General features: G+C 41.0%; 2 protein-coding genes across 4 annotated transcripts in view; one reads left to right on the top strand and one right to left on the bottom strand.

Moving 5' to 3' along the window:
• Positions 1–6,919, bottom strand: part of SCTR (secretin receptor) — a 28,708-nt gene extending 21,789 nt beyond the window's left edge. The window contains exons 1-2 of the mRNA XM_045032729.1: positions 6,875–6,919; positions 1,992–2,118 (exon numbers count right to left, since the gene is read on the bottom strand). Of these exons, the coding sequence (XP_044888664.1) occupies positions 1,992–2,118; positions 6,875–6,919 (172 nt within the window). The remainder of the gene's footprint in view (positions 1–1,991; positions 2,119–6,874) is intronic.
• Positions 6,920–14,154: 7,235 nt separating this feature from the next.
• The window catches only part of CFAP221 (cilia and flagella associated protein 221), a 56,956-nt gene continuing 45,331 nt past the window's right edge, over positions 14,155–25,779 (top strand). For 2 of the 3 annotated variants that reach the window (XM_045031704.1, XR_006582501.1), the window contains exons 1-7: positions 14,155–14,304; positions 17,332–17,516; positions 18,027–18,127; positions 19,439–19,525; positions 19,638–19,733; positions 20,483–20,583; positions 23,572–23,675. In XM_045031704.1, the coding sequence (XP_044887639.1) occupies positions 17,378–17,516; positions 18,027–18,127; positions 19,439–19,525; positions 19,638–19,733; positions 20,483–20,583; positions 23,572–23,675 (628 nt within the window). In that variant the 5' untranslated portion in view covers positions 14,155–14,304; positions 17,332–17,377. Of the gene's footprint in view, positions 14,339–17,331; positions 17,517–18,026; positions 18,128–19,438; positions 19,526–19,637; positions 19,734–20,482; positions 20,584–23,571; positions 23,676–25,779 lie in introns of all 3 variants that reach the window. The other variant, XM_045031705.1, reaches the window with a different exon arrangement.

Raw genomic sequence — 25,779 nt, 5'->3', positions numbered from 1 at the left:
CTGCCTTCCTCTTTCCTGCGTGCTTACTCCTATTATGTCCACCACAGGTTGTCCAGGGTTGGTTCCACACTGCACCAGCCTGAGGATCACTGCACATGTATTTCTCCGCACAGGTGTCAAGCATAAAATCATGCAGATAACAAAAGCATGAAGCCATTAGTGCTGGCAGGTTCCCACAACTTCAGCCTTTGCTGGATGTAATTTAAATTATCCTCACTGATATTAGAAGCAAAAGGCCACAGCTCTATTTACATAAGACACCAAAGTAATAACAAACCATCATTAAAACACGAACAGGAGGCAGAAAATACTGCTCTTTAGTTCAACCACTGTTCTGAAGTCATTACCCAGGAAAAGGCACACAGCCACCCACACTCACTTGCCTGGGTTTTCTCTGCCACTCTAAAAAGGTGACTGATCATTCCTATCACAGAGTCTATTGATTTATGGGAAATGCTCTATTCTGACTTCCATTTGCAAAGTTACACCAAGGATTGAATGTGGCCCTTTGTTTTTAACTGGTTTCTTCACAGTTGTTTTTCCAGTAGCAAATCCCATGTGATGATTTCAAGTAAAAAATGGAAACAGGCCAAAGAGGCAGTTTTCAGATCTGGATCCAGGGTAGGTTTAGACTAGATTTTGGGATTCAAGTTGGAGACTAAATCAATATTAGGTTCTGGATTTAATGGAACCAAATCTTGCAAAATATCCTCATAAGCTTTGGGCCCCAAATACAAGACTTCTACCCTCTTGGGACAAACAAGAGGCAGGTTCTGAACACCTCTAGAAATCAGGCCCTGAGCATCTCATTCATTGGGGCATCAAAAATGGAGGCACTCCACATTAGCGGTGCTTCTGAACATTTAGGTGTCTAAACGTCTTTGGGGCTGTTTCCTTACCAATAAAATTATAATAATAGCACTTACCGACCTGACAGGGGGTTGTGTGGCTTAACTCATGAATGTGTATGTATGGTGCTTTGAGATCCTCCGATGGATCAAAGCAGATGAGAGGATGGACTGTGAAAAGGCTCCTGCTCCTAACCACCGTCCTCTTCAATCGCTGGCAAATATGACCAGCCAAATATGAAACAAGTGACCTAATATTCAACTACAGGGAATGTCTTGGGGGAAAGGAAACCTATTGTGCTTCCATGAGACACAGCATGAGAGCTCAGAAAAATTAGATTGTGCCATAGAGTAAGTCCTCCGGGAAGCATAGAGATGCCACTCTTCTTGTACACCCTTTTTGCATCCATTTAGTTTTCCTGTGAGGAACTGCATGCTGGGTAATAGAAGCAACAAAGTAGCTGAGGGCAGGCTTGGTCACAGGCTGGGGCTGGAGAGTAGTATCTATTGGGTTTCCAGGAAATGGGGCGGGCGAGTAGTAGTGGGTTTGTTACCCTGTACACAGTAACTGTACACCCTGTACACATTTCTGTACACAGTTGCCTTCCTAACGAAAGGTTTCTCTTAAGACCTGTCTCCTTGTTAGTAGGATACCACTTGGACAAACCACCGTGGGTAGCAGGGCTGGGGCCATGATGTTTTGTAGGCAGCTGTTCATATCTACCAAGCAGATCTCTGAAGCACTGTACTTCATCCTTGAGCTTCCCTTAGTTTTCGCTCATCCGAACCTGCTGAGAGTTCAAGCTGCCTTCCCTGGACCAAGGGACATAATAATAAAATGAGGGTGGGAGGAACTAAACACCCAACAAGGTGGGGCAAGGAAAGTGCTTTGGACTTAACTATCTTGAGTAGCTTTGTATCATCTGCAAATTTTGCCACCTCACTGGTCGTACTCACGCTAAAGGCAAAAATCTGCTCTGAGAGCCACATGACAGATCTTGACTGATATGCTGTTCTCCCTATGGGTCAGCGCTCCCATAGATTTTCTATGAGAGTTTAAGCCTATAGAGAGGAACAGTGTTAGATCGCACATCCACAGTGATGATCTGAGGTTAGAATTTTCCCCAGAGATCCACCATTTACCTGAACTCATGAACTGGTCATTTTCAGATGTTCTGTTCTGTCCTTCCTGGGACAGCATCTCAGCACAGAGTTCTTCTTCCTTCCTCAGGACAAACAGCAAGTCACATACTGGTGGGGTAGCTTTGATCTGCACATTTTGAAAAGAAGTTGAGATATTAGACTTTTTCTCTTGAAACATTTGCCACCCACAAAACTCTCCTTACATTAACATTGTCTATTCAGCCCCATCATCTGATTGTGAGTGACATTTCCTTGAACGTATCAGAGGGGTAGCCATGTTCATCTGTATCCACAAAAACAATGAGGAGTCTGGTGGCACCTTAAAGACTAACAGATTTATTTGGGCAGAAGCTTTTGTGGGTAAAAAACCCACTTCTTATGCCCAAATAAGTAGTCTTTAAGGTGCCAGCAGACTCCTCGTTATTTCCTTGAAACACAGCATATACAAATAAACCTTTTATTTAATAGTATCCAAGCACTTAATGATTTACAGTGGGCCTGCTCCCGCGTCCTGACATCAATGAGTTCAAGTTTGGGCCCATTACACTCTAAATACTGTATGAGGAGCCCGATTGTGTTCTGTTACACTGCAAAAACATCAGCGGGGTCTTGGATTGTGCTGGTCTAACTGAGTGCTGAGTGTGGCCCTACAGAACACTAGACCACAGAATTGCTGGGCATTCTCTAGGCCAGCCTTTCACTTGCAAAACTAGGCCAAATTCTATCGCTTGTACACATACAATCCCATGAAAGTCAACACTGTGCTCATTCATTCAGAAATCTTGCTGCAAATCAGTGAGGCTGCAGGTGGAGACGTGAGTGCATAAGTGCCACTGAGAGATTTGTGTAAAATTCATGGCAGTGGCTCTTTACGACTTATGTAAGTTTCTGAGCACTTTCAGCTTTGACTGAAATGTCAGTCAGCATTGAGAACCTTGAAGGAGAGGATAAGTACCTTGTACAATAGGTTCCATAATGATTTCTAGTGCTGAGTCTGTTCTAAAGAACAGGAGTGAAATCCTGGCCCCATTCAAGTCAATAGTTAAACTCCCATTGACTTCAATGGAACCAAGATTTCACTCAAGAATATTTCCTTGATATTTTCTTCCTGAATAGAGTTTGCTCTTTTTAAAAGTGGATCATCTCTCATCCAATTAGTCTATTCTATTCAGTATTTCCTTCTTTTCCCCTTCCATTGTGCATCATAATACAGACTGAACCTCTCTAGTCCGGAAACCTTGGGACCCGATTGGTGCCGAACCAGAGAATTTGCTGAACCACAGGAGGTCAATGCAGAGTGCCAGCAGGTCTCCATAGGTGCAGAAAGTAGGGATGCAGAGAGTGCTGCCACCCGGGATCCTGACCCCGGCCACCTGCCCAGGGGCTCCAATTATGGCCTCTGGTTCCAGCTACCAGCCCCTTGCCTGGAGTCCCAGCCACTGGCCCCAGGTCCTCCCCCACCCTCCCAGAGCGTGAACACTGCGAATCAGCTGTTCGCAGCACTCTGGAAGCACTGGGAGGGAGGAGGAAGAGTTGGTAAGCCCAGGGCTGCCAGTGCGTGAGAGGCACAGGGGGAAGAGGGGCAGAGGGGGGAGCTTGGTGCCAGTGGATGCTCCGCACCCACTAATTTTTCCCCGTGCTCTAGCCCCGGAGCACCCACAGAGTTGGTGCCTATGCCGGACCACGGATGTTGCCAGATCAGGGAGTGCTGGATTAGAGAGGTTCTACTTGTACAATGAAAGGTCATTCATTCATGTATGAGAAAAAGAACTTTTTGGAATCACAGAGGCAGAGAATAGTCACATAAGAGACAAATAACTATTCATGAAATTGGAGTTTATAAATCATTAGATCTATAACAAAAGCCTTCCAAAAAGAGGGATGCCTTGTTGGATTTAAATGTGTAAAGAAATCAAATCATAGTCACTATTTTCTGTTGTTAGTTTTAGATTGCATTCAGTCATTTCTGAATTTTGTTAGGTGCCTTTTTTAATAAAAGTATTTTTATATCCAAGTCAATTACATTATTAAAGAAGTTTAGTACATTTTCAGGACTTAGCAATACAACCCCAGCAGTCCTGTTAAGATATATTTGTGCAATAGTGTTTCAATTCAATGCAAAACATTAATTAAAAATAGGAAAATCACTTTCAAGAACTGTTAAAGCAAATAGTGAAAATGGCCTAGAATCCTCTACAGTGGATATTAACTATTCTAGGCGCTGGTCAGCAGATACAAAAAATAAATATTAATGACTAGGTTAATGATATTTTCCAAAACAGTATCATTTTTTTCTTAAAACACCATACATCATCTCTGGGTATCATTTCCTTTAGGTCCCCGAAAAGTTATTTTAGAAATTTAAAAAAAAAATCTTTCTCTGAATTTACATTTTTCAATCCCTAGAATGTTTTGGTCTGCTTTTAACATATGTGTTTGTTCGGCAACTTATTAGGTATCTGGTTTGCCAGAGTAACTATTCCCTCATCAGCAAACGTTGTACGTATAACATTTAATTTCTTAAAACGACGGGTTTGGGGGACCAAATCATGCTCATCTTACTCCCATGAGTTGTGTCATTGGCTTCAGTATTGGTAGCTGGATTTCACATTCAGCAGATAGTTAAGGAAGAATTCAATTTCTGAGTTACAGACTTTGTTTCCAACTAAGAAGAGGTTCTGTTTGGCCTGATCCTTCGTTCTTTGATGTCAGTGGAACCTGGAGTATGCAAGGAATGAAGGATCTGGGCACATAGTGGGGCCAGTTCTGTGATGTGCTGAAAACCTCCTGCAATGTCCTGAGCACCCATTAATGCAGTGACCAGAGAACTATACAATTAATCTCTCTAGTGTCTACAATACACAAATTCAAAGGAAACAGCCCGATGCTGCATTCCTTATACCCCATTGACTTTGAGCCCATCCAGTTTTCATTTCCTTGTACATTGCCTCTTTTCATGTTAGTGCAGCATGCAGCACACAAGCTAGTGTTTACTAAGGAAAATCAACATTTAATTCCAGAGTTTCTCAGTTACTTTCCTGATTGCCTTGACTTAAATAACTCCCCCCTCCCTGAGCCTAAGTTGTTCCTCTTTGACGGGGCAGGGGTTCCCAAAATTTCATACAGGTTCTAGGTTTTAATTTACAAAAAAAAAAGTTAGTTCTAGTTATATAGAGAATGTTCCCAATATAAACAGCTATAATAATTAGGTGTATGGACATTTTCAATAACAATCAAGAATCCTTTTCCAGACCTTTTTAAACTTATGAAACTGTCAGATCTATACATATTGAATGTAATAGCAGCCATGGCCATATATAGCACATTGAATGTAAAACAAATCAGTATGTTATTATGTTGTATGATAGTCGGGGGGTTGGTTTTTGTGTTTGAGCGGGATTGAAAGAGAACAAAGGATTCTTGGACATGAGGCACAAAAGATATAGGTGGTAGGTAGAAGTGGGTGGCTGGAATCACAGAAGAAAGTGGGTGCTTTTGGAGTCCTCAATAAAACAAAAATCTAGAGTACCCCCAGGCTAGAGCCTAAGAACCTGAAAACAAAAAGAAGAAGAAGCTGGCACTACATGAAAAGGATGTTCACTTTTTTTAATTGTGGAAGCTGATTGAAAAGCAAAAAGTCAGCAACCTATATTCATCATGGAAACAGAATGCCTAGATCCAGCTTAATACGGTGGCTCTCAACTTCTCCAGACAACGGAAGCCCTTTCAGGAGTCTGATTTGTCTTGCGTACCCCCAGTTGCATCTCACTTAAAATCTACTTGCTTACAAAATCGAACATAAAAATATCAACGTGTCACAGCACTCTATTGGTGAAAAATTGCTGACGTTCTCATTTACCATATAGTTATAAAATAAATCAACTGGAATATATTGTACTTCCATTTCAGTGTATAGTATATAGAGCAGTATAAACAAGTCATTGTCTGTATGACAGTTTAGTTTGCACTGACTTCGCTAATGCTGTTCCTGTAGCCTGTTGTAAAACTAGGCACATATCTAGATGAGTTGATGTACCCCCTGGAAGATGTATCCCTGATTGAGAACCACTGATTTAACTCATTCTCCAGCAACCATGGGCCAAATTCCTGGCTGGTGTAAATAATCTGTTGCATTGACTGCAATAAAGTTGTACACAGCTCATCTTCACCAAATGGAATAAAATTATACTCATCTGCACCAGCTCATATTCGCTTACCCTGGATGTATTCAGGTATTGATTTTATACTCATAAGAAAAAAATGGTGTAAGCTGACCAGTTTGCCATGATTTTGCCCTAGGTTCAGCTATCCTTTGTAACTAGTTGATGGTGCGACACAGGTGTACTGGAGGGTGAATAATGGGGTAAAAACCCAATAATTTTAGGAATCTTATGCTAGCAAACCAAAATATATGTTGTAAAGCATGTCAGAATATTACATTCTTCCAGTCTGAAACAAGCAAGAGGTTAGTAATGCTGAATATATTTTTTTAAATGTACATTTTAACTGGTTTCCCTTTAAGCTTATGGCCCTGATTCTCAGCTGATGCAGATCAGTATAGCTCCAGTGAAGTGCACTGGCCCTTTATATAAAATTGCCTTGTAGATAATCACTCGTTCACCCACAGAGCTTCAGGTTCTTTACAAAAGTGGGTAAGCATTATCCTCCCCAGTGGAAGATGAGGAAACTGAGGCACAGAACATCGCCATGTCTTGCCAGGGTCACACAGTGAGTCAAGCAGCAGAGCCAGCAGTAGAACCAGGACTCCTGTCGCCCAGTCTGGTGTTCTCTCGATTAGACTATGCTGCCCCATGGAACGTGTGTATTTATTTATGCCACGTGTGATTCCAGGACCTATAAAATAAACAACTGCAAATACTTACAATTAGAGTTGAAAACCAGAAAAGAATCACCAGGATGCTCCACATGGTCAGTTGCTGTCTGTTTCCTTCATCCCTATGCAGGAGAGATCATCAGGCTATTTGGGTGCTCTCCACTGTTGCTTTCTTGGTCCCTTCAGTTTCTTTCACATAGCTCATCTTCCTTCTGCTCTCCTGGCTGGAATTAGCTTTTATCATCCCAAGCCAATGCTCCACTCCTGCTGCTGAACCCTAGATAGAATCAGCAATGACAGCAGCACCCCCAAACTCGCCTCCTGCTTTGCAGCAGGATCTTGTCCCAAGAATAACAAGCACCTCCGTTGAGCATGTTCCTAATACCGTCCTCTTCCCTTCTGTGCTATTATTCACTGTTATCGCTGCACGTCGGTGAGGAATGATCATTCCTCATGTTCCAATTGATAAGGGAACAAGCAGGGCTCCTGTGTGAGATGCAAGTTTCACAATGGCAGAGCTAATCTGTAAAGGGGAAACAGTAATTACCATGGGGCTTGGAGATGCACACAGCCCAGGAATAAGTGCCCTGCTGGGAAACAGGGCTGGCAGAATGTGATTCAGGCTGCGTGAGCCTTCTCTGCTGTGAACATGTGTTTCCAGAGAGCGTGCAGATGGGACAAGCGCAAGGAGAAATCAGTAGAGTGAAAGAGTTTCTATAGAGGAACTGTCACTTACCAAGCAGGTGGGGCTGCAGGCAGCAATGCACATTAAAGGAGATCTAAAGGCAGGGGCAAGCTTCAGGGGTGAGAGTGGAATATGATCTGCTATTCATACCCCCTAAGGGAAGGAATCTAAATATTCCCTGGACTCCACCCTCATCCACTGGAGCTCGTAAAACCTCCAAGGGAACAGTTCTATTTTTTTTTACTGCACTACAGATTTCAGGTCGCCATCACTTTCATACACCTGCTGTACCTTTTGGTGAAATGTAGGTTTGTCCACCCTTCTCGTGCTCCTTGCAGCGATTCCAGTGCTCGCAGCATCCTGTTCACTGGCAGCAGAACACTTTTCATTTTAGTGGGGAGTGCTGCCAGTCAACCATTTTAAAGGGGACAAGCTCTTCCATGGGTTGTGGGTTACAAGTCCAGGATTGCCAATCCCAAGTGGTCAGAAATCTCCAGCTGCCGAGTTTATTTGAAGTTGTGAGTAAATTCAACTGAGCAATCACACATCCAACAAACCACACGTGTGCAAACACTAATGGCAGCCTCAAAGAAAAGCAGAAATCTGCCAGTGCAATGAAATACAGGATACCCAGCTGTGGCAAGAAGTATCTTGAAGCACTCTGCCCAACCCATCCTTTCCCATGGCACCAGGGCCCCCAGATACATTTAAAAGAGAAGGCCATATGGGACTGAACAGTCAAATAGGACACAGCAAAGATCCAGATCAACATAGGAGCTGAGAATGTGGCCCAATACTAGTGTAGTCCGTGAAATAAAAAAGCTGCATTAGTTTCAATCTGTGATGCTCCAGATATAGTACGGTGTTAAATGAACTTTGCATTATGGCTCTATGAGAAAACTAAACAAAGTGCGCACTTTGAACTGTATTAGTCAGATTTTTAGACTCTTTACACATCAAGTTCCAACTAACTTCAATTGTAAGTGCTTGCTAATAACACCTTTCAGTTTTTTCAATACTTCTGTTAAAATTTCTCTGATTCTCCTCCTTCCAGTGATTTGTAATCCTCATCAGATTTAAATTCTGGATTAATTTGCCCCATTATGATTTGACACCCATGCAATACATCTTTTTAACCCGATGTTTGGAATATGGATTTAAAGAATCACAAGCTAGAGTCACTAATATAAACCTTGATCTGTCAAACCCTTACTTATACTTAAAATACCACTGAAGTCTGTGTGGTTGCTTACATGGTGAAAGGGTCTGTAGACTCAGGCCAATAGTTTGTGTAAGGTAATCAGATACTAGAGTGATGCACACAGCATAAATACCTCCATAGATAGTTTTACACTCAATTTTTAAATGGACTTCTTTGTTTTAATCCATTAGGACTTTCTTTAACTTGGCCCTGTCAGCAAATTTTATCATTCTGGTTGTTGATCCTCTCATTCAGCCTAACTTTTTCATTGAGTGTCATCATCCCCAGAATAACTTACACAGCACTTTTCCAAATGCACATTTAGTTCAGATCCAGGGTTCTTGTAGAGATAGGGAGGGAGATGCAGATGGAACCTGGTTATGGTTTGAACCTAAAGGTACATCTACACTGCAATAAAAGATCTGCAGTACAGCCGTGGGTCAGCTGAGTCAGACTCATGGGGCTTGGGCTGTAGGGCTATAAAACTGCAGTGTAGATGTTTGAGCTTGGCCTGAAGCCTGAGGTCTAAGACCCTCTCACCTTGTGGGGTCTCGGAGCCCAGGCTCCACCCCGAGCCTGAATGTCTACTTTGCAATTTTATAGCCCTGCAGCCTGAGGCTTGCAAGCCCGAGTCAGCTGACCCAGGCCAGCCACTGGTATTTCATTGCAGTGTAGACATATCCAAATATGACTTTGCAGATAGATAGATCAAGAGATAGATAGAGCTATATATGCATAATGTCTTTGAGAGAGAGCCTGGGACTAAACCATTATAATACCCTATTTGCTATGATGTGTTCTCTTTTCCTAATCTTCTTCTAAAAATTTCCTGAAGTGTTTTCCCAGGTAAATGAAGACAACACTGTACATAAGAATGGCTATACTGGGTCAGACCAAAGGTCCATCCAGTCCACTATCCTGTATTCCAACAGTGGCCAATGCCAGGTGCCCCAGAGGTAATCAACAGAACATCCTCTCTGTTTGAAAGGCTGTGTATCTGAATGGGAGTGGGGAATCTGGAAAAGCAGCAGGCACCAACTCTACACTGTACTGCCCTGATATTTGAAGTGATCAGATATCTGATAAAGTCAGATGATTCTGTGTCTAGATCAGAGACAAAGTCATTGGCATCTGAGAGAAGAAACTTTGCTATTGGATAAAGTCTAAAAATTGAAGTTTGGAAGAAATTCTGGCTGTCTTAGGTGCTTATATGGGCCCCTTCAATGTAATATCTGAGCACCTTATAAGCTTTCCCTGGGAGGTAAGGAAGTGCTATTATCCCCATTTTGCAGATAGGGAACTGAGGCACAGGGAGACTAAGTGACTTGTCCAAGGTCACACAGGAAGTAGAGCAGGTATGTGAACCCAGGTGGACCAAGTCCTAGGATAGTGCCCTAGACCCTACTTAGACCATCCTTTCTCTTCCTCATAGCCTTCTAATTAAAAAAGGAATGTCACCTACACTAATTACAGTGGTTTGACTGCCTCTCCTGACTATCATGTAATATCAATTTATGACAGATCCTTCAACCAGAAGAGCTCTCAAACCCACACGTTTTTCTTCTACCAATAGTATGCTGCTTCAAATTGATCTGTTTATTAAAACTCAGTATCTAAATGTTTCTGTGAGCTTTAGAAAAATAACTGTATTACTGTGTGTATAGCTGTTACCTGTACACTTGTGCCCATGCATTTCAATCATAAAAATATTTTCAGAGAAAAACATCTTGGGCAAAGTTTTAAACTAATTGTTATCAATGTATTTTTTTTCTGTTTCATGCGGAACAATGTAATGTGCTGGTTACTACAGTATGTATGTGTATCACTGCCCGCCACTGGATAGAATTAGAACTTCTAGGTTATGTCTCATAGGCCATTTACAAAAAATAGCTAATGGAGATTGTCTTCAGTTTACATGAGAATGGTGACAACCATGAAGTCCTAGGAACCATGCATTTATTACAGTAGGGACAAGATAAAAGTAAGAAGGATAAATGTCACGCAGAATTTTTCCACCAATATGCTGCAGAAAGTGCTTCTATGTAAATGTAAGGCGGATGAGTGTACTCCATTTTTAATTACTTGCAATTATATTTTATTAAACAGTAGGAATGAAGATATTGAGAGCTGAATTTTATGAGCTAATTTTTAAAAATGGTTTCATGCCTCTTGATCACGTGTGTTTTGAGTTGAGGGTTACACTGCTATCTTCCATCTCTATGGTTGCATTACATTTAATAGAACAGAATTACTGTATTGCTGGAGTATAAAGAAATTTAAAAAAGGGGTTAGAAGCAATCACTTCCTCCAAATAAGGTGTCTACAAGACATTGTGCAAACAATGCCATGGACAGTAAAATGATTTGTTCCAGATGTGTGTTCACTGCCAGAAAAAATATATACCAAATGAGAAACAAGTGGAACTGCCACAAAAATGCTTTATTAACAACGATGTTTTAGAGATCACAAAAACGGAGAAAATAAACTAATATAGTCTGATGTTCAACCTGCAAATCCCTTGTGCATGGAACTTCCACTGACTTCAAAGCAAGTGCGAGGTTTGAAGCCCTTCTACTAACTGTACCTTTTAAAGATACTATCTAAAGATACATTTTGGGTCTTCATGGTCTTAGAATATCCCTATAAACCAACATTTCTCAGCTGTGGCCCCTGAAGATAGTATCTTCAGCAACATAGGAGTAGGTTATCAGGATAGATAGGTCACTTAGAAGTTTAAAGCCATGTTTCTCAACTTTTCAGGTTAGCAACTCCTTATTTGTGGTAAAAAAAAATTGCAACCCATTTTTTATAAAAGCAGAAGTAAAAAATGTATCAATGATAAGCCTAGATCATTTGTGTTTGTGTTTTGAGAGGCTGACAGAAAATACTTGACCTTGAAGAGTAAGAGTGGACTAGGAATAGGGGAGAGAGATTTTCTTTGCTTTCCATTGTAATCAAATTTTGAGTGCATCACAGTCCCCGCTCCTCCAGGGGCCACGGTTGAGAAACGCTGGTTTATAGGGATATTCTAAGACCATGAAGACCCAAAATGTAGGTTATATAGGTTATGTACCAAAAAACAAAAAAGCCCTTTCCTAGGTTTTATCAAGGAAAATATTTATTTATTTACGCTTTCCATAAAAACTGTTTTAAAAAAATCCCCTGTAGCATTTGCAACCCAAATATTGCAGCACCCTACTAATGTAGGAGAATCTGATATTGGTATTGATTGGAAACTAACTAGCAACAAAAGTGAAATTTCCTTTATCTGAGCTGATTCAAGTTCAAATAGGGGTAGACAGCAACTGTTATACAGCATCTAGCAAAATGGGGCCCTGATCCTGGATGAGTCCTTTGGGTCCTTCCGTTACCCAAATAATAAATAGTCAAATAGTATAAACAATGCAAAACATTTGGGCCCAATCCTGGAAATTTTTACTAGCACAAGACATTCCACTGAGTCAAACTGATCCCTGTGCAGAAGCACAGTGCCCATGCACTACTCAAGCCCTCGAAACAGAGTGTAGGTGGCACATAAGTAGTATGGATGTACTGAGCTGACCTCTGCAGAGAGATCAATTTCTCCCATTGAAAATAGCCTAATTAAAATCAACGACATTACTAACCTCAGTAAGGGCTTGCAGGGTTAGGCCCTTTCTTTGTGTCTAGAAGGAGATAAATAGGCAGCACAAAATCACACATGTAATTTGTCAAGTTACAAAAGGTTTCACCTATAATTTTCTTTAGTTGTTAACATAAAAAATTGTCAGTATTCATTGATTTTGTTATCTGAAGTTATTACCATTAGAGAATAAACTTTCATGCAACGAAATTATATCTGCAAGAATCAAGAGTCTCCAAACTGGATTTCATTAATATTATAACCTTTACCAAATTAATATCGGTAGCACTATTTGGTTTTCTTTATAGGAATTTGTAAAAGATCATTCCATCCCCTAAATGTAAGCATTCATGGCTGCAACTAAAAGGTTTTGCTTTTATGACAAACTGCAGTAACTGTCAGGTGACCTTTTACAGCAGTGAAGCACATGCAAGTACTCAGAGTGGACTAACAGGATTTAATTGGAAAGGGTATAATCTTTGTATGTATTCAGTTCATAGCTGTTTGGTTTTCCTTTGCATGTCATGTTATTAAAAGTGTGAGCAATTATATGGAATAATAATAATTAACAATTGTAATTATGAAGATCTCTTTGCCCAAGAATGTACATTATAATACAATAAAAACACAGAGCCCTGTCTTGCAATCCCTATGCACTTGAGTGATTTTTGCATAAGTGAGGAGTAAGGATTACTCACAGGAGTAAAAGCTGAAGGGTCAAGCCCATAATTAAAACCCTTTTGCAATCCAAAAAGATAAAGACACTTGCAAACTCTAAGGAGTTCATTTCAAATGCCTTACAGGGAACTGACAAGTTCAAAATGACAGGGGTGAGCAAATACATTGCTTTGCTGTTGTTCCAGTGACACCTGAGAGAAGTACAAGTATTCCCCACACTCACCAAGATGCAGCCACTGAGACTTCATCCTCTAGATCAGTGGTTTTCAATCTGTGGTCCACAGCTCCCTGAGAGTCCACAGACTATGTCTAAGAGGGGTCTGCAAAAGGAACCAACCAGGGGTACACGGACCCCTGGGGTACGCAGAAGTCTTCCAGGGAGCACATCAACTCATCTAGAAATTTGCCTAGTTTTAAAACAGGCTACATAAAAAGCACCAGCGAAGTCAGTACAAACTAAAATTTCATACAGACAACAACTTGTTTATACTGCTCTATGTACTATACACTGAAATGTAAGTACAATATATTCCAATTGATTTATTTTATAATGATACGGCAAAAAATGAGAAAGTCAGCCGTTTCTCGGTAATAGTGTGTTGTGACACTTTGTATTTTTATGTCTGATTTTGTGAGCAAATAGTTTTTAGGTGAGGTGCAACTTGGGGGTCACACAAGACAAATCAGACTCCTGAAAGGGGGACCGGAGTCCGGAAAGGTTGAGGGTCACTTCTGGGGTCCGCGGACTACGTCTAAGATTTCCAAAGGCGGCCGCGCCTCCTTTCAAAAGTGTTTTGGGGTGTCTGCAAATTAAAAAAGGTTGAAAACCACAGACCTTGCCTATAGGACCCAGCTTCTCTGCTCTACAGATTCCCAGCCTACGCCTTTCTAACTAAGTGGTGGTACTGCCTAGAGCTGAGCTCACTCCCCCCAAACCCTTTCACAAACCACTGAAAAGAGATTTGGAGGCTAAACATGTAAACATTAGGAAAAAACCCTTAGAAGGGGTGGGAAAAAAATCCAGGTGTTTTTCTTTAATTTCTTCCTCCAAAACTTTGCCACTTCTCCCCCTGTGCCAGAGCTGAAGGTGGTACAGCCCGCTGCAGGCTTTGTCTTGGAACTGAGTTGATGTTAGCCTAGCAACCAGGGGAGAGGAGCTGGGCTGGGGAGGTGCTGCGGCTGCTGGCCCTGCTGTGCCCAGGGCAGGCAGGTTGCTAGGCTCCCCCTCCCTGCCCATCGCCCCCTCTCACCCATGGCTGTGGGCAAGGCTCTGGGCTGTGGCCTGCACGTGAGGTAGGTGCAGAAGTTGGCTGCGGGCTGAGTGCAGGTGAGTGGCTGGCAGCCTGCCCTGTGGTGGGTGGCCAGGACTCTGGTGCAGCAGAGTACAAGCCCCCCCCACAGCACCTCAGTGCAAACAGACCCGCTGCCCCACATCTCCTGCCCTTCTCTGAGCCTGGGGACTCGCTTTAAGGGAGTCTCTCCCTCTGGGGGAGGCAGGGACTTTTGCCACATGCGTGTGTTTCAGTGAGATGTTTAGGGGCACCGTTTTAACAATGGAGAATTTGCAAGCGTGTCTATTTGCAGGTACCAGTCAGGTGATGGTGTATCTGGAGTCTATCTGAATGCACACTAACCCAGTTTATGTGCAGAAACCTGAGTGTATGCATGCCAGTCAGGTAACTAAGCACCTCAGGCCTAAATCCTCAAAGGTGTTTAGGTGCTTAAATCCCACTGATTTTAATCCTAGTTACTGTGGTCCTGAGCCTGCAAACAGCTCCACACAGGTGGTCTCTGCCTGCACAGAGCTCGTGCAGGATCAGGGCTATGATTTCCAAATACAATTGTGTGGGTTTTGTGCATGCCAAGGATATGTGTCCTCCTGGGCACAATTATATTGAAACTTTGGCTCTTATAATCCAACGCTGAATTATTTTAAATTTCTTCCATTCAGATTCTCACCTGGTGTGAGACACAGCCCAGTGCTAATAATAAAGGCCGTCAGTCTCAAGACAGTGTATAAAATAATGAAACTTTTAGCTTCATAACATAAAACATGAAGATTTATTTAAAGTAATTGAAAAAATATGCAAAACACTCTTGTTATAATAGGAAGCCTGTGACACTAAGGCATCATGAGACCTGGGAGTTAAATCAGTAGCAGCCTCTTTGCCAATGTGAGTGGAATTTTCAAAAGTGCTTCATTGACTTTGGAGCACAAGTCCCATTGCTCCCAACTCACTTAGGTGCTTTTGAAAATCCCATGCTATGTGCAACTGCATTTAATTGTATTCTTATGTATTTAATGTATTACTTGTTAAGTGTGCTCGGTGCTCTACAAGACACAAAAAGATCTAATGGCTCAAATATTAATAGATGTACAGTGAAATCCTAGCCTTATTTAAGTCAATGTGAGTTTTGCCATTGACTTCAGTGGGGCCAGGATTTCACCCATAATGTTTATTACACGGAGTAGTCCAATTGACAGTCCTGCCCAGTAGTTGTAGGATCAGGGTCTTAAAGGCAGACCCGGGTATTGTGGGAGGGAATAATATGGAGGGTTTGTAATGTAGATGGGTGGTGGGGTTTGCTGTTGTCAGTCACTAATATGAACCTATATGAAAGAATAATTTCCTAATGGCATTCCATCACCTGCTTTTCACACCTTTTACACCTAATGAGGGACAGTAGCAAAGAGGATGATGATGGTGATTTTATAGTTAAAATTTTAAAGTATAAATTTATGTAACACAAATGGAGAGAAAGTGACCTGATATTTACAATTGTTTTAGCATGTTGTTGTGTCCATTTTGTTGGGACCTGTATAAAATTACCTTTGCCCTGCACAATACTGATGTTTTCTCCCCCTGATTTGTATAAAGTATTGAATCCAGAAAAGCTAACCTGTAAAGCCAAAGCATCCTCATTTACTAATAAACATTATGCAGGGCCAGAAATCAACATGGCATTTTATGTGCTTAGGAGAAAAGCACAGACCCTGCCCCAAAGAGCTTATAGCCTAAAGGAGGCTAGACAAACAGAGAGCAGGACAAAGGACCATTAAACAAAGTACCTGGAATCTGTGAGTCTCTGTTCCTCAGATCAACAGATCCAAGGAACTTGTGTGGAGTGTCTTTCTATAATGCTCCTCTCTGGAGCTCTTCCCCAACCATTGTAGTGCTAGCCAGTAGCTATAGGCCTGTAGGCTCTATAAGACAATAAGAATTGTAAAGCATGCGTAATGCTGTACTCCTGGATGGGTTGTCTGCAGTGGGAATTGATGTGGGACCTCTGGATCTTAAAGTCTGAGCTTCTACTATCTGAGTTAAAAGACCCAACTCTGTTAGCTAAGTCTGTACCAGGCTCATCAACCTCCGTATGTGGCCCAGCTATCACTAGAGGGGAACAAAGCCACACATTGAGTAGGGGTGGTTTCACTTGCAGGAGTGAATGTTGCATCAAGCATGCGATTGTTTTTAACCCGGGGTCAGAAGAACATTTGTGGAGAAGGGAAAATAGGGGGAAGGGGGGCTACTTGAAGGAGGGAAGCATCTGGCATAGCGGCTTTTCCCCTTCATGCTTGTGCCAAAGCTTTGTTCCCCTCTCCTACATGCAGCAGGTGTGGGAGATGGGGGAGGAAAGGGGCCTATGTTATGTTTGTGAGCAAACTTGCATGTGGATTATGTCTGGTTTCCTTATTGCACAATGTTTTGGACATTTCTCTAGATAAGTTTCTGTTCTGATAACTGTGCTTACTTAAACAGGATCCTTAAACTCCCCTTGGCTTGCTGAATTATACATTTATCTTGGTTAAATAAATAACCCATCCAAACAATGAATTTATCAAAAGGACCTTTTCTGCCTTTGGTTGTGTTGGAGGACACTGAGGGGAACAAAGGATCTCTTCTACACACACACAACCATCCAGGCTCCATTGGGAGATACTAGAATATCTCCATTAGGAGATAGTAGAGTGTGCATGGTAATGCCTGTCCAGGGGAGGCAGGGAGGCTGGTCCATCTTATCTAGGGCAAACATCATTCAGTGGCTGGAAGTCAAAGCTAGACAAATTCAGACTGGAAATAAGGTGTACATTTTTAACTGTGAAAGTAATTGACCATTGGAACAACTTACCAAGGGTTGTGGTGGATTCTACATCTCTTGAAAATTTTTCAATCAAGATTGGATGTTTGTCTAAAGATTTGCTCTGAGAACTAATTTGGAGAAGTTCCTGCTGGATACAAGGAGTACAAGGAGAGAATGAGACTGTACCAATCAGCATGATATTTCGTGTTAAGATTACAATTTTGTGCTTGATCACAGGTAATGACATATCTTGGTACTCGTGGGCCTACATTTCCATGCCAACATGGAGGTGGTTCAGTCAGCCCCTTTAGAATTCAGTCATGCAGAAAAATCATTTAAGAAAGTACCCACCATCCTTTTGGACAGCCTCGTGGAGGAGCCTCACAAGGGAAATGGTGTCCCCAATCACCTGCTGGAGTCAAGTAAGTAGTCTGCTGTCTGACCATCCTCCAGGCCGGAACATTGGGACAAAGGGTCAGGAACATTGTTACTTTTCAGAGACCCAGTTCTGGTCTTTTTGAAGTCCCATTCTGTGGCATAGCAGCTCTGCCTCCCTCCCGGCCTGGATGTAGAGGGTATGGCCAGGGAAAAGGGGGCATGCCTGTAATACCACTGTGCTTGGCTAATCCCAAGTTTTTGGAATGGACCTTGGAGCCATCAGCAGCCAAATGCAATTTAATATTGTGCCGGGGTGAGGCTGGCATCTGAATCGTGGATCTATAGAGGTGGCATAAAGATACTTTAATTCCCCTCCCTCGTTCTGCGTCAAGCACAGCTCAGCCAGATAAGAGGATCCAGCCCTATATCTTTGTTCTCTCTCTCTTGTGCATAGTTATGGTGCTACATACAAATATTTAATAAACATAATTAACAGTAATGGCATTTAGGTAGCCCAGTCTCCTTCTTTCATGTTTGCTTATCTTTCATTGCAGAGATTTATGCAAAACTTCTGAGAAACAAGGTCATACAGGCTAAGCCTGCAGTATTGCATTATGGAGGGTATGAAATCAAAAAACATCACCAGCAGATCCTGGTAAGTCTTGAAGCTGGGAATAGCTAAATACATTGTAAAGGGATAATCCATGTACACTGTGCATACTGCTCAACAATCTTCTGTCCTCCTGGCCAATACGCCCTCCTGCCCTTTGGAGTCCTCTAACAGGATACTTGCCATAAAGCTAATGGTAGATCCTCCCCAAAACTTTCCTGGTCACTGTGATTGCATTTGGCTGCACATGTGCTCATTAATCAAAGGAAACTTTGAAAATACCTCAGTCCTCTTTTAGAGGCAGTTTGATCTGGTGTATGGGGAGCTGGACTGAGAGTCAGGACACCTGGGTTCAATAACTGCTGTCAACCACTTCCCTTTTGAGTCACCTTGGATAAGTCATGTCTGTTTCTGCTCCCACCCTTTGTCTATTTAGGCTGTAAGTTCTTTGGGGGCAAAGACTGTCTCAGACTATGTGTTTGTTAAGTGTGCAGCACAATCTCAGTTGGGTCCTAATAAGTAAATATTACTCTGGCTGCCAAGGGTTGTTCAGTGAACTCCTGATGCCCTGAAAAGTGCATATGTGATCTACCCAGTTTTGAGGACCTGAGCAGCTACCTCTGCAAGCATCCTTCCTTTGGGAAAGCTATTCTGTTCTAACAACAGCTGCTAATCTTGCTTAGAATTGGGAAGAAGGCTAATATAACCATTGATCTTTGCTGGCAGAACCACCACTGTTCAAAGTTTTGTGATCTAAATGAAACCTCCAGAAAATAAAGTTATTTAATTTCCTTTTGTTTGAAAGGCCTCTATACAAAGTAATTATACGTAAGTCATTTCATTTTCTAATCCTTTTATATTTAAGGGAAAAACACTTTGAGCCAGATTCTGATTTGACAGATAGCATTTTATTTTGCAAGTAGTCCCACTAATTTCAAAGAGATTGCTTGTGGAATAAGGTTCAACTCATCATGCTGAAGGTATTAGGAGTTGGTCCTTTGTAATTGGGAGATTCTGCATGCCAGACTTAAACAATTTTCTTTTTTAAATCAGCTACTGGTTGTGTTGTATTTTGAAATTCTGAACAAGACTATAAACTCTCTGGAGCAGGACCACCTTTCCATTCTGTGTTTCTACAGCACCTAGCACACTGGGCTCCTGGTCCATGTCTAAAGTGCTGAGTCACTATGGTAATTCAAGTGATAATTGATAACATTCAACGTTTCCCCTGTCAACATTCAATCTATTATTTCATGGTTTAACAGACTGTCTTTGTTAAGTACGGTCTCACAAAAATGTAGCTTTACAATATTCCCAAATGTTCTCATAAAAATAACTTTTTTTTTTCTTCTACAGAATCTGGTAAATATTTCTGGCGATGTCATAAATCTTCACATTATACCACCCCAGACAAAATACTTTCAGATCAAATACAACAAAACAGTGAGTGTCAAAAATAGCCATCAATTTGTTCATATTTGATTTTGCACTTGATAACATTGCACACAAACAGCACTAAAGGGCCTCCTCGTTTATAATCTGTGTTATTTTATAGCATCGGCTTGTCCCCGGCTTGTCATTTGCAGTTACAGTTGATTTTTGTCCTGATGAGTGGCGATATTACTATGACTGTATCCGAATTCACTGTCAGGTAAGAAGTATCTCAGATAAAAGTGTCTCATTTTGGCTGTAATGTAATACAGATATTTTACAGGGCATGATAATAAAGCATAGACATTTGTAACAAACATTCATATTACTCCACAGTCTCCTTTAGTGCATCATTGATCTCTCTTTCATTATGCCCAAAGTAGACACCTTACTTTTTGGCCTGCTGTCAATCAAAATAATATTCACTGCAAAAATACATTATTATCCAGAGCCTGGCACAAATCCACAAAAAAACATTGACTATTGGGACCCTTTGATATAGATGGCTAAATATGGGTACAGGTGCCCATATTAAGGCACCCAACATTTTTGGCTCTAGATTATTCATGGATTCTGAAGACCTCAGAAAAATGTACTAGAGTTGTGAGCCCTCAGCCTGGTTCAATAATCCTTTCTTCCACAAGTCAGAGTGTATTCGATGCAGCTTTCACAGATGGTATTGTGGTAATGTGTTAGCTGAGCGGACGTGGGGGAGCTCCATACATAGCTTCTAGAGGTAGAGAAAAACTGAGGGGTACTTAGAAAGGAGTGAGGTTTCTACAGTCTCAGTCTATGAAATGCTAGAGAAGGCGTTTCACATGCCTCCTAACTGCTAAGTACTGCTCAAAAAGGTGCTGGGGACACTGGATAGACACCTGATTCCTGAAGTGTGATTCTAAATTAGCCCCTCTTTCTATACATAACATTAATGAATTTTGTTAAATCAGTACTTTCCCCCATTTCTTCCAGGGAGATGACACTTTGCTTGTTCCTATCCATGGCTACCCTGCTGTGAATGTTGTAGAATTTCCATCATTTATAAGCTTATCAGATGTTTCACTTGGACAGAGGTGAGTAAAGGTGACAATCGGGTTTTTTTTAAGGCTTGCAAAAATTAAAATATTTATTTTTTGTTTTTAATCTACTGTCTAAACATAAGACCTTAGAAGTTTTACTTAAGTCACCTACCATACATATTGCAAAACCACTACACGGGACTTCTTTTCAAGAGTATGTTCATAGAAGACTGAACTCTGCATAAACTAAACCTCTATAGACACATAAGGCCAGAACCTCAGCTACTATCAGTTGACATTGATTCACTTTTGATCTAGCTTTGATTTATCTTTTAGAGTGAAATCCCTCCTATGCAGGGAGCCAGCATAGGTCTTTGCTCCACTTAAGATGTATTTTGAGGATCTAGAAATTCACCGTAAGGTCTGGGCTGCATACTGTTTTTGTATCAGTAGAACTGTTTTGGTTATGGGTGTGATTTTTTTTACTGACATAGTTACACCCACACAGGATCTAATTATACCAATATAAAAGTGGCATTGACCAGAACACCTTATTCCACTTCTCATACAGGAATACGCTATACCAATATAAGCACTTTTATACCAATATAGCTGCACTAGTTAACGAGGTACAACTTTCTAGTGTACATAAGGCCTAAGTGAGTAGAGCATCATTTTCGATATAAAGGTTCTAGAAGTGAAGGTGTGAAATTGTTAGAGTTCACGTAATGACAGATGCACAGTGGGGGTAGCAAATGGCTAAACTCAGCCCCAGAGCTCTTTTTATTCACTTATCTTTCTGATTCTAGAAGCTCCCGCTCCAAACAATCAACCCCCCCACATAAATGAAATTCCAGCTCCGCAGCTGGGCGACCCGCTCACCACGAACCCTGAATCTGCAGTGAGCTACGCGGAGTTATTTCCAGCTCAGTGCTCTGGTTATGTCTTAGGCTGTGTTGTCCCTAGAGCTCCATGACTATGTAATTGCCTTGGTTACAACAATATAATACAATGATCAGATGTTTAAGGCAAAGTGCTCCCCTCTCTTTTAACTCCCAGAGCAGGTTACAGTTAAGACACAGGCTATAACTGAAAATTGCAAAATAAAGGCACTCACTGTCATTCTTTATTTCCCTAACCTTTCAAAAGTATGCTTTCCAAAGGAGCACTGTGTATAAAATGCATTCCTTGCTAATCAGCAGGACATAATATCAGCCAAATAGTTATTAAAAGCAGGAGTAATCTCGTGTCAAATAAGTTTCTAGATTTGCAGGACGATCTCCAGGGTTTCACCAAACCGTTGTCCCAAGTTAGGCACATGAGAATAGCTGCATACAAAAAAAGACACAACTTTAGAAAGAGTGAGGGCTTATTTCTCATTTGTATGAAACCCTCTTTACACTGCCAACGTGGGAATGAGACTCAGGCCCTTGCACAGTACTTGTAATTGTTCCAAGGTCCCATCCTGTGTTTAGGTGCTCACCACTTTACACGCTTGGTCTCCAAGGACATAATCAGTGGCAGAACTCCCAGTGACTGCAGTGGGTGCAGAATTAGCTCTTAAATGACTCCATTATTGATTTATGTGAATGAGAACCGAACAACAAATTCACATTAGTTATTTTCAATCATTATGGATTTTAAAGAAACACAGATAAATAAAATTTGCTCCCAAATTTAGATTGGGTAGAAAATAAACTTTAACAAAACCAAAGACTAATAGAAATGTTTGTATTAATTTTTTTTTAAATTCCAATGGAAAAGGCCTTTTTAAAAGTGAACACTTCCCCCAGTATTGTCAACTTCAGCTTTCCGTCATTGTACTGGTGCATAAGACATGAGAAGCGAACGTGAAACTAGAGATAAATTGTTTAGTCTATGTTCAGTGTCCAAGCTGAGGGAAGTAGAATAAATATTGAAAAGCAAATTCAACTTTAATATTTATTTCAGCTTCGAGGTATTATTTGTAGAGGAAAAGAATGTTTGTTCATCTCTGATTTTTAACCTGACAGTGTCTCTTTAAAAAACCAAATGAATAAAAAGCCGTAAGTGTCCTAGAGCTATCCCCTTGTTAACAATTGTCCAGAACAATGGGATTGGGGATAGGTGGGGCTACTTGCCAACAGCAACTCCTGTTCTTCAAGTGATACAAGGAAAAAAGCTTTGTTTAGTTCTGAACTAAACCATGTTTTTTCCACAGATTGAAATGAGGCCTGTCTGACATGTGGACTCTCTAACGTGATTTTCCTTTTTCAGCTGGTACTTTAACAAGTGACCTGTTCTGTTGTAGTGAACTGCAGCCAACGTGTTATGGCAGTTCTGAGTTTGTTCCCAGTAATTCATTTCCAGCAGGTCTTTAGTTAGAGACAGGTCATATTTACAGCAGTGCAAAATATGTAACAACACTACCTGGTTCTTGTTACTGATTCCAGCCGCGATTCCAGCTCAGAGGCAAGAGTAGGTAGGAGAATAGCATTCACTGATTCTGTCCTACGTAGATTTTTACACCACACTCATCTCCACAGTATCTAAGTGCTTTCCAATAAACCATTGTGCAACATACCTAACATATGTCATGTGTGGTTTGTTCTGTTCCCATGATGGCTGCAGCCTAGGGCTGATTTCTGTTTGTAGAGCCAGTGTGGGTCTAAATTTGAATGTTAGTCTTTACTAAATGGTACAGTTTGTAAAACATACAGATGATGTCAGACAGGAATAATTAATCTCTTAAAAATTATATTAGATAAATTTAAATGTATGCATAGGAGAAACTAAGTATAGGAGATGGAGAGCAACACAGCAATTAAGACAGTATTATACTCTCATTTTCTAATCTGAAGGTGTTCTAAAACGACATCGTTGTTGTGTAACTATCGAAAATGACTATGTTTTTAAAATTAGGTAGTCCATCTCCATGACTCCTATATCTTGCAATGCATGCACTAGATGGAGAAAATGTCATTTTCCAGACGTGAGCCTGTAGTCACTGATTATAATTATTACTAATTTTTCTTTCACAATTCTTCCTTTCTTCTTTTACAGCAAGGAGTATGTGATCCCTTTGCAGTGCAGCTGTCCCATAGAGTTTGAATTCCATATCGATTACATTCAGCCTCACAAAGCCTTTACCATTCAGCCAATCTCAGGTAGACCACATCTGTTTAAAGCTCTAAACATCCAAATAATTGTTTGCTGAGTCCTATTATTTATGACTGTGTGCTCAGTGCTGTTCAGAAATGCACATTAGAAGATACAGTCCCTGCCCCCAAAAGTTTGCAGTTAAACCCAGACTGTTCAGTTGAAACATAGCCCCACACATGCATATAGAAAAACAAACAAGCAACTTTGATGGAAGGTCAAACTGTTATGCAGCTAGTATATATCTTTCCTTTGTAGCATAAGTCTTCTTTGGGTGATGTAGAATGAATAGGATCTGGAAGGTTTGTCTTCTAAAGCAAGTTTTCAGAGGAGTTAATAGCCACTATTTTGGTATAACACAGCTAATTCCAACAGATAATTAGCTCATCCTGCTCAAGAAATCTAGCCACTAATAAAGGCCAGGGGCGCAACTCTGCACATGGCGTTTGATATTATTGATGATGCAAAGAGAGAAAGAGAAACTAACAAAAAAGCAGCCATGCTGGTCTTTGCTTCATTAAAAATATCAGAAAAAACTAATAAGATTATTAATATACCAGGGTCAGTAACAAATCTAGTGATCTGCATATGATAGATGACTGCATTATGTAATCTGCATATGATATACAGCTGCATCATGGCAGAGTAATTTAGAGCCACTTCAGCACCACTTTGTACTTCTATAGCCGTATAAAGAGGCCTAGCATAACTGAGAATCAGGCAGTATGGGTTTTACAGGAGACAGGTGCTGAGCACACAGCATTTGGATGTCATTTAGTCACATATTGTCATGTATCTGCATATGCAGAAGAGGCAGACCATTATGAGTCAAACAAAGATACCATACACTCAGCTGGTTTTTTTGTAGTGTGAAGTTACATATGCAGCGGTGCCTAAAGATGCAGATAGGCACCTAGTGGGATTTCCAAAAGCATGTATACAGGTTAGGTGCCCAACTCCCATTGAAAATCAATGGGACTTAGGTGCCTAACTCACTTAGGTGCCTTTGTAAATCCCACTGGGCATCCATGTGCATCTTTAGGCAGCTAAAGATCTTTGTAAATCTGGCCCTCAGTGCCTAAGTCATTCTGAAAATGGGACTTAGATTCCTAAGTCACTTAGGTACTTTTGAAAAATATACCCATCTCCCGTTATACTGTGATATGAATGACATCCTATATCTTGTTAAATATTCAGTTTAATAAAACTCATCAATGGAAACAATAGGAAGGAGATACCACTTAACTCCTTCAAGTTAGACCATCTGAATCACAGTGTAGTGTCACAGCTACTTTCCGCACACGCTTTCAATTAGGCATGTAGGAAAGTTAGAGCTTCTCTTCTCTAAATGATCTACATGATGCTCCAACAAAAGAGCATTCTCTTCTTTACTTAGTTATCCACTTGTTTGTTACATCTTTTTCCAGTAGAGGAAAGCATCATGTCAGACAAATGGGTATTGGAAATGTAACAGATGGTCTGGATTTGTTCCCAGCAGTGCTGTGTAGAATAAATTCCAGGAGAATTAAACTATTCTCCATTCCTAGAACTAGATCCAAAATATTCATTAGTTACAATATGACAGCAACAAAGTCTTGCTTTCCCAAATCCAAAGGGACAGACTTAGTATCCTCAGTTTCTCTGTCCTTGCAAATGGAAAAAATGACAGTAAGAAGATAGTAAGAGCTAAGCGGGTAGAGACACAGACAGCAACTGAAAATTTTCATCTTCTTGTAATAACATTAGCTCTTATAGAACAATAAAGGGAAACATCTTGCAAATTTAGGGACAGACTTTGATATCCTTGCCCATATTGAGTAGCACCTTACGCCTTTTAGGGTATGTCTACACTACCCACCAGATCGGTGGACAGCGATCGATCCAGCAGGGATCAATTTATCGTGTCTAGTCTAAACACGCTAAATCAACCCCCTAGCACTCTACCGTCAACTCCTGTACTCCAGCGCCACAAGAGGTGCAGGCAGAGTCGATGGGGGAGCGGCAGGAGTCGACTCATTGCGGTGAAGACACCACAGTAAGTCGATCTAAGTACATCAACTTCAGCTATGTTATTCACGTAGCTGAAGTTGCATAACTTAGATCAAACCTCCC

Source organism: Mauremys mutica, chromosome 10, assembly GCF_020497125.1.
Source record: "Mauremys mutica isolate MM-2020 ecotype Southern chromosome 10, ASM2049712v1, whole genome shotgun sequence".
In the NCBI taxonomy this organism is placed as follows: Eukaryota; Metazoa; Chordata; order Testudines; family Geoemydidae; genus Mauremys; species Mauremys mutica.
This window is presented reverse-complemented; position numbering and strand designations above follow the sequence as displayed.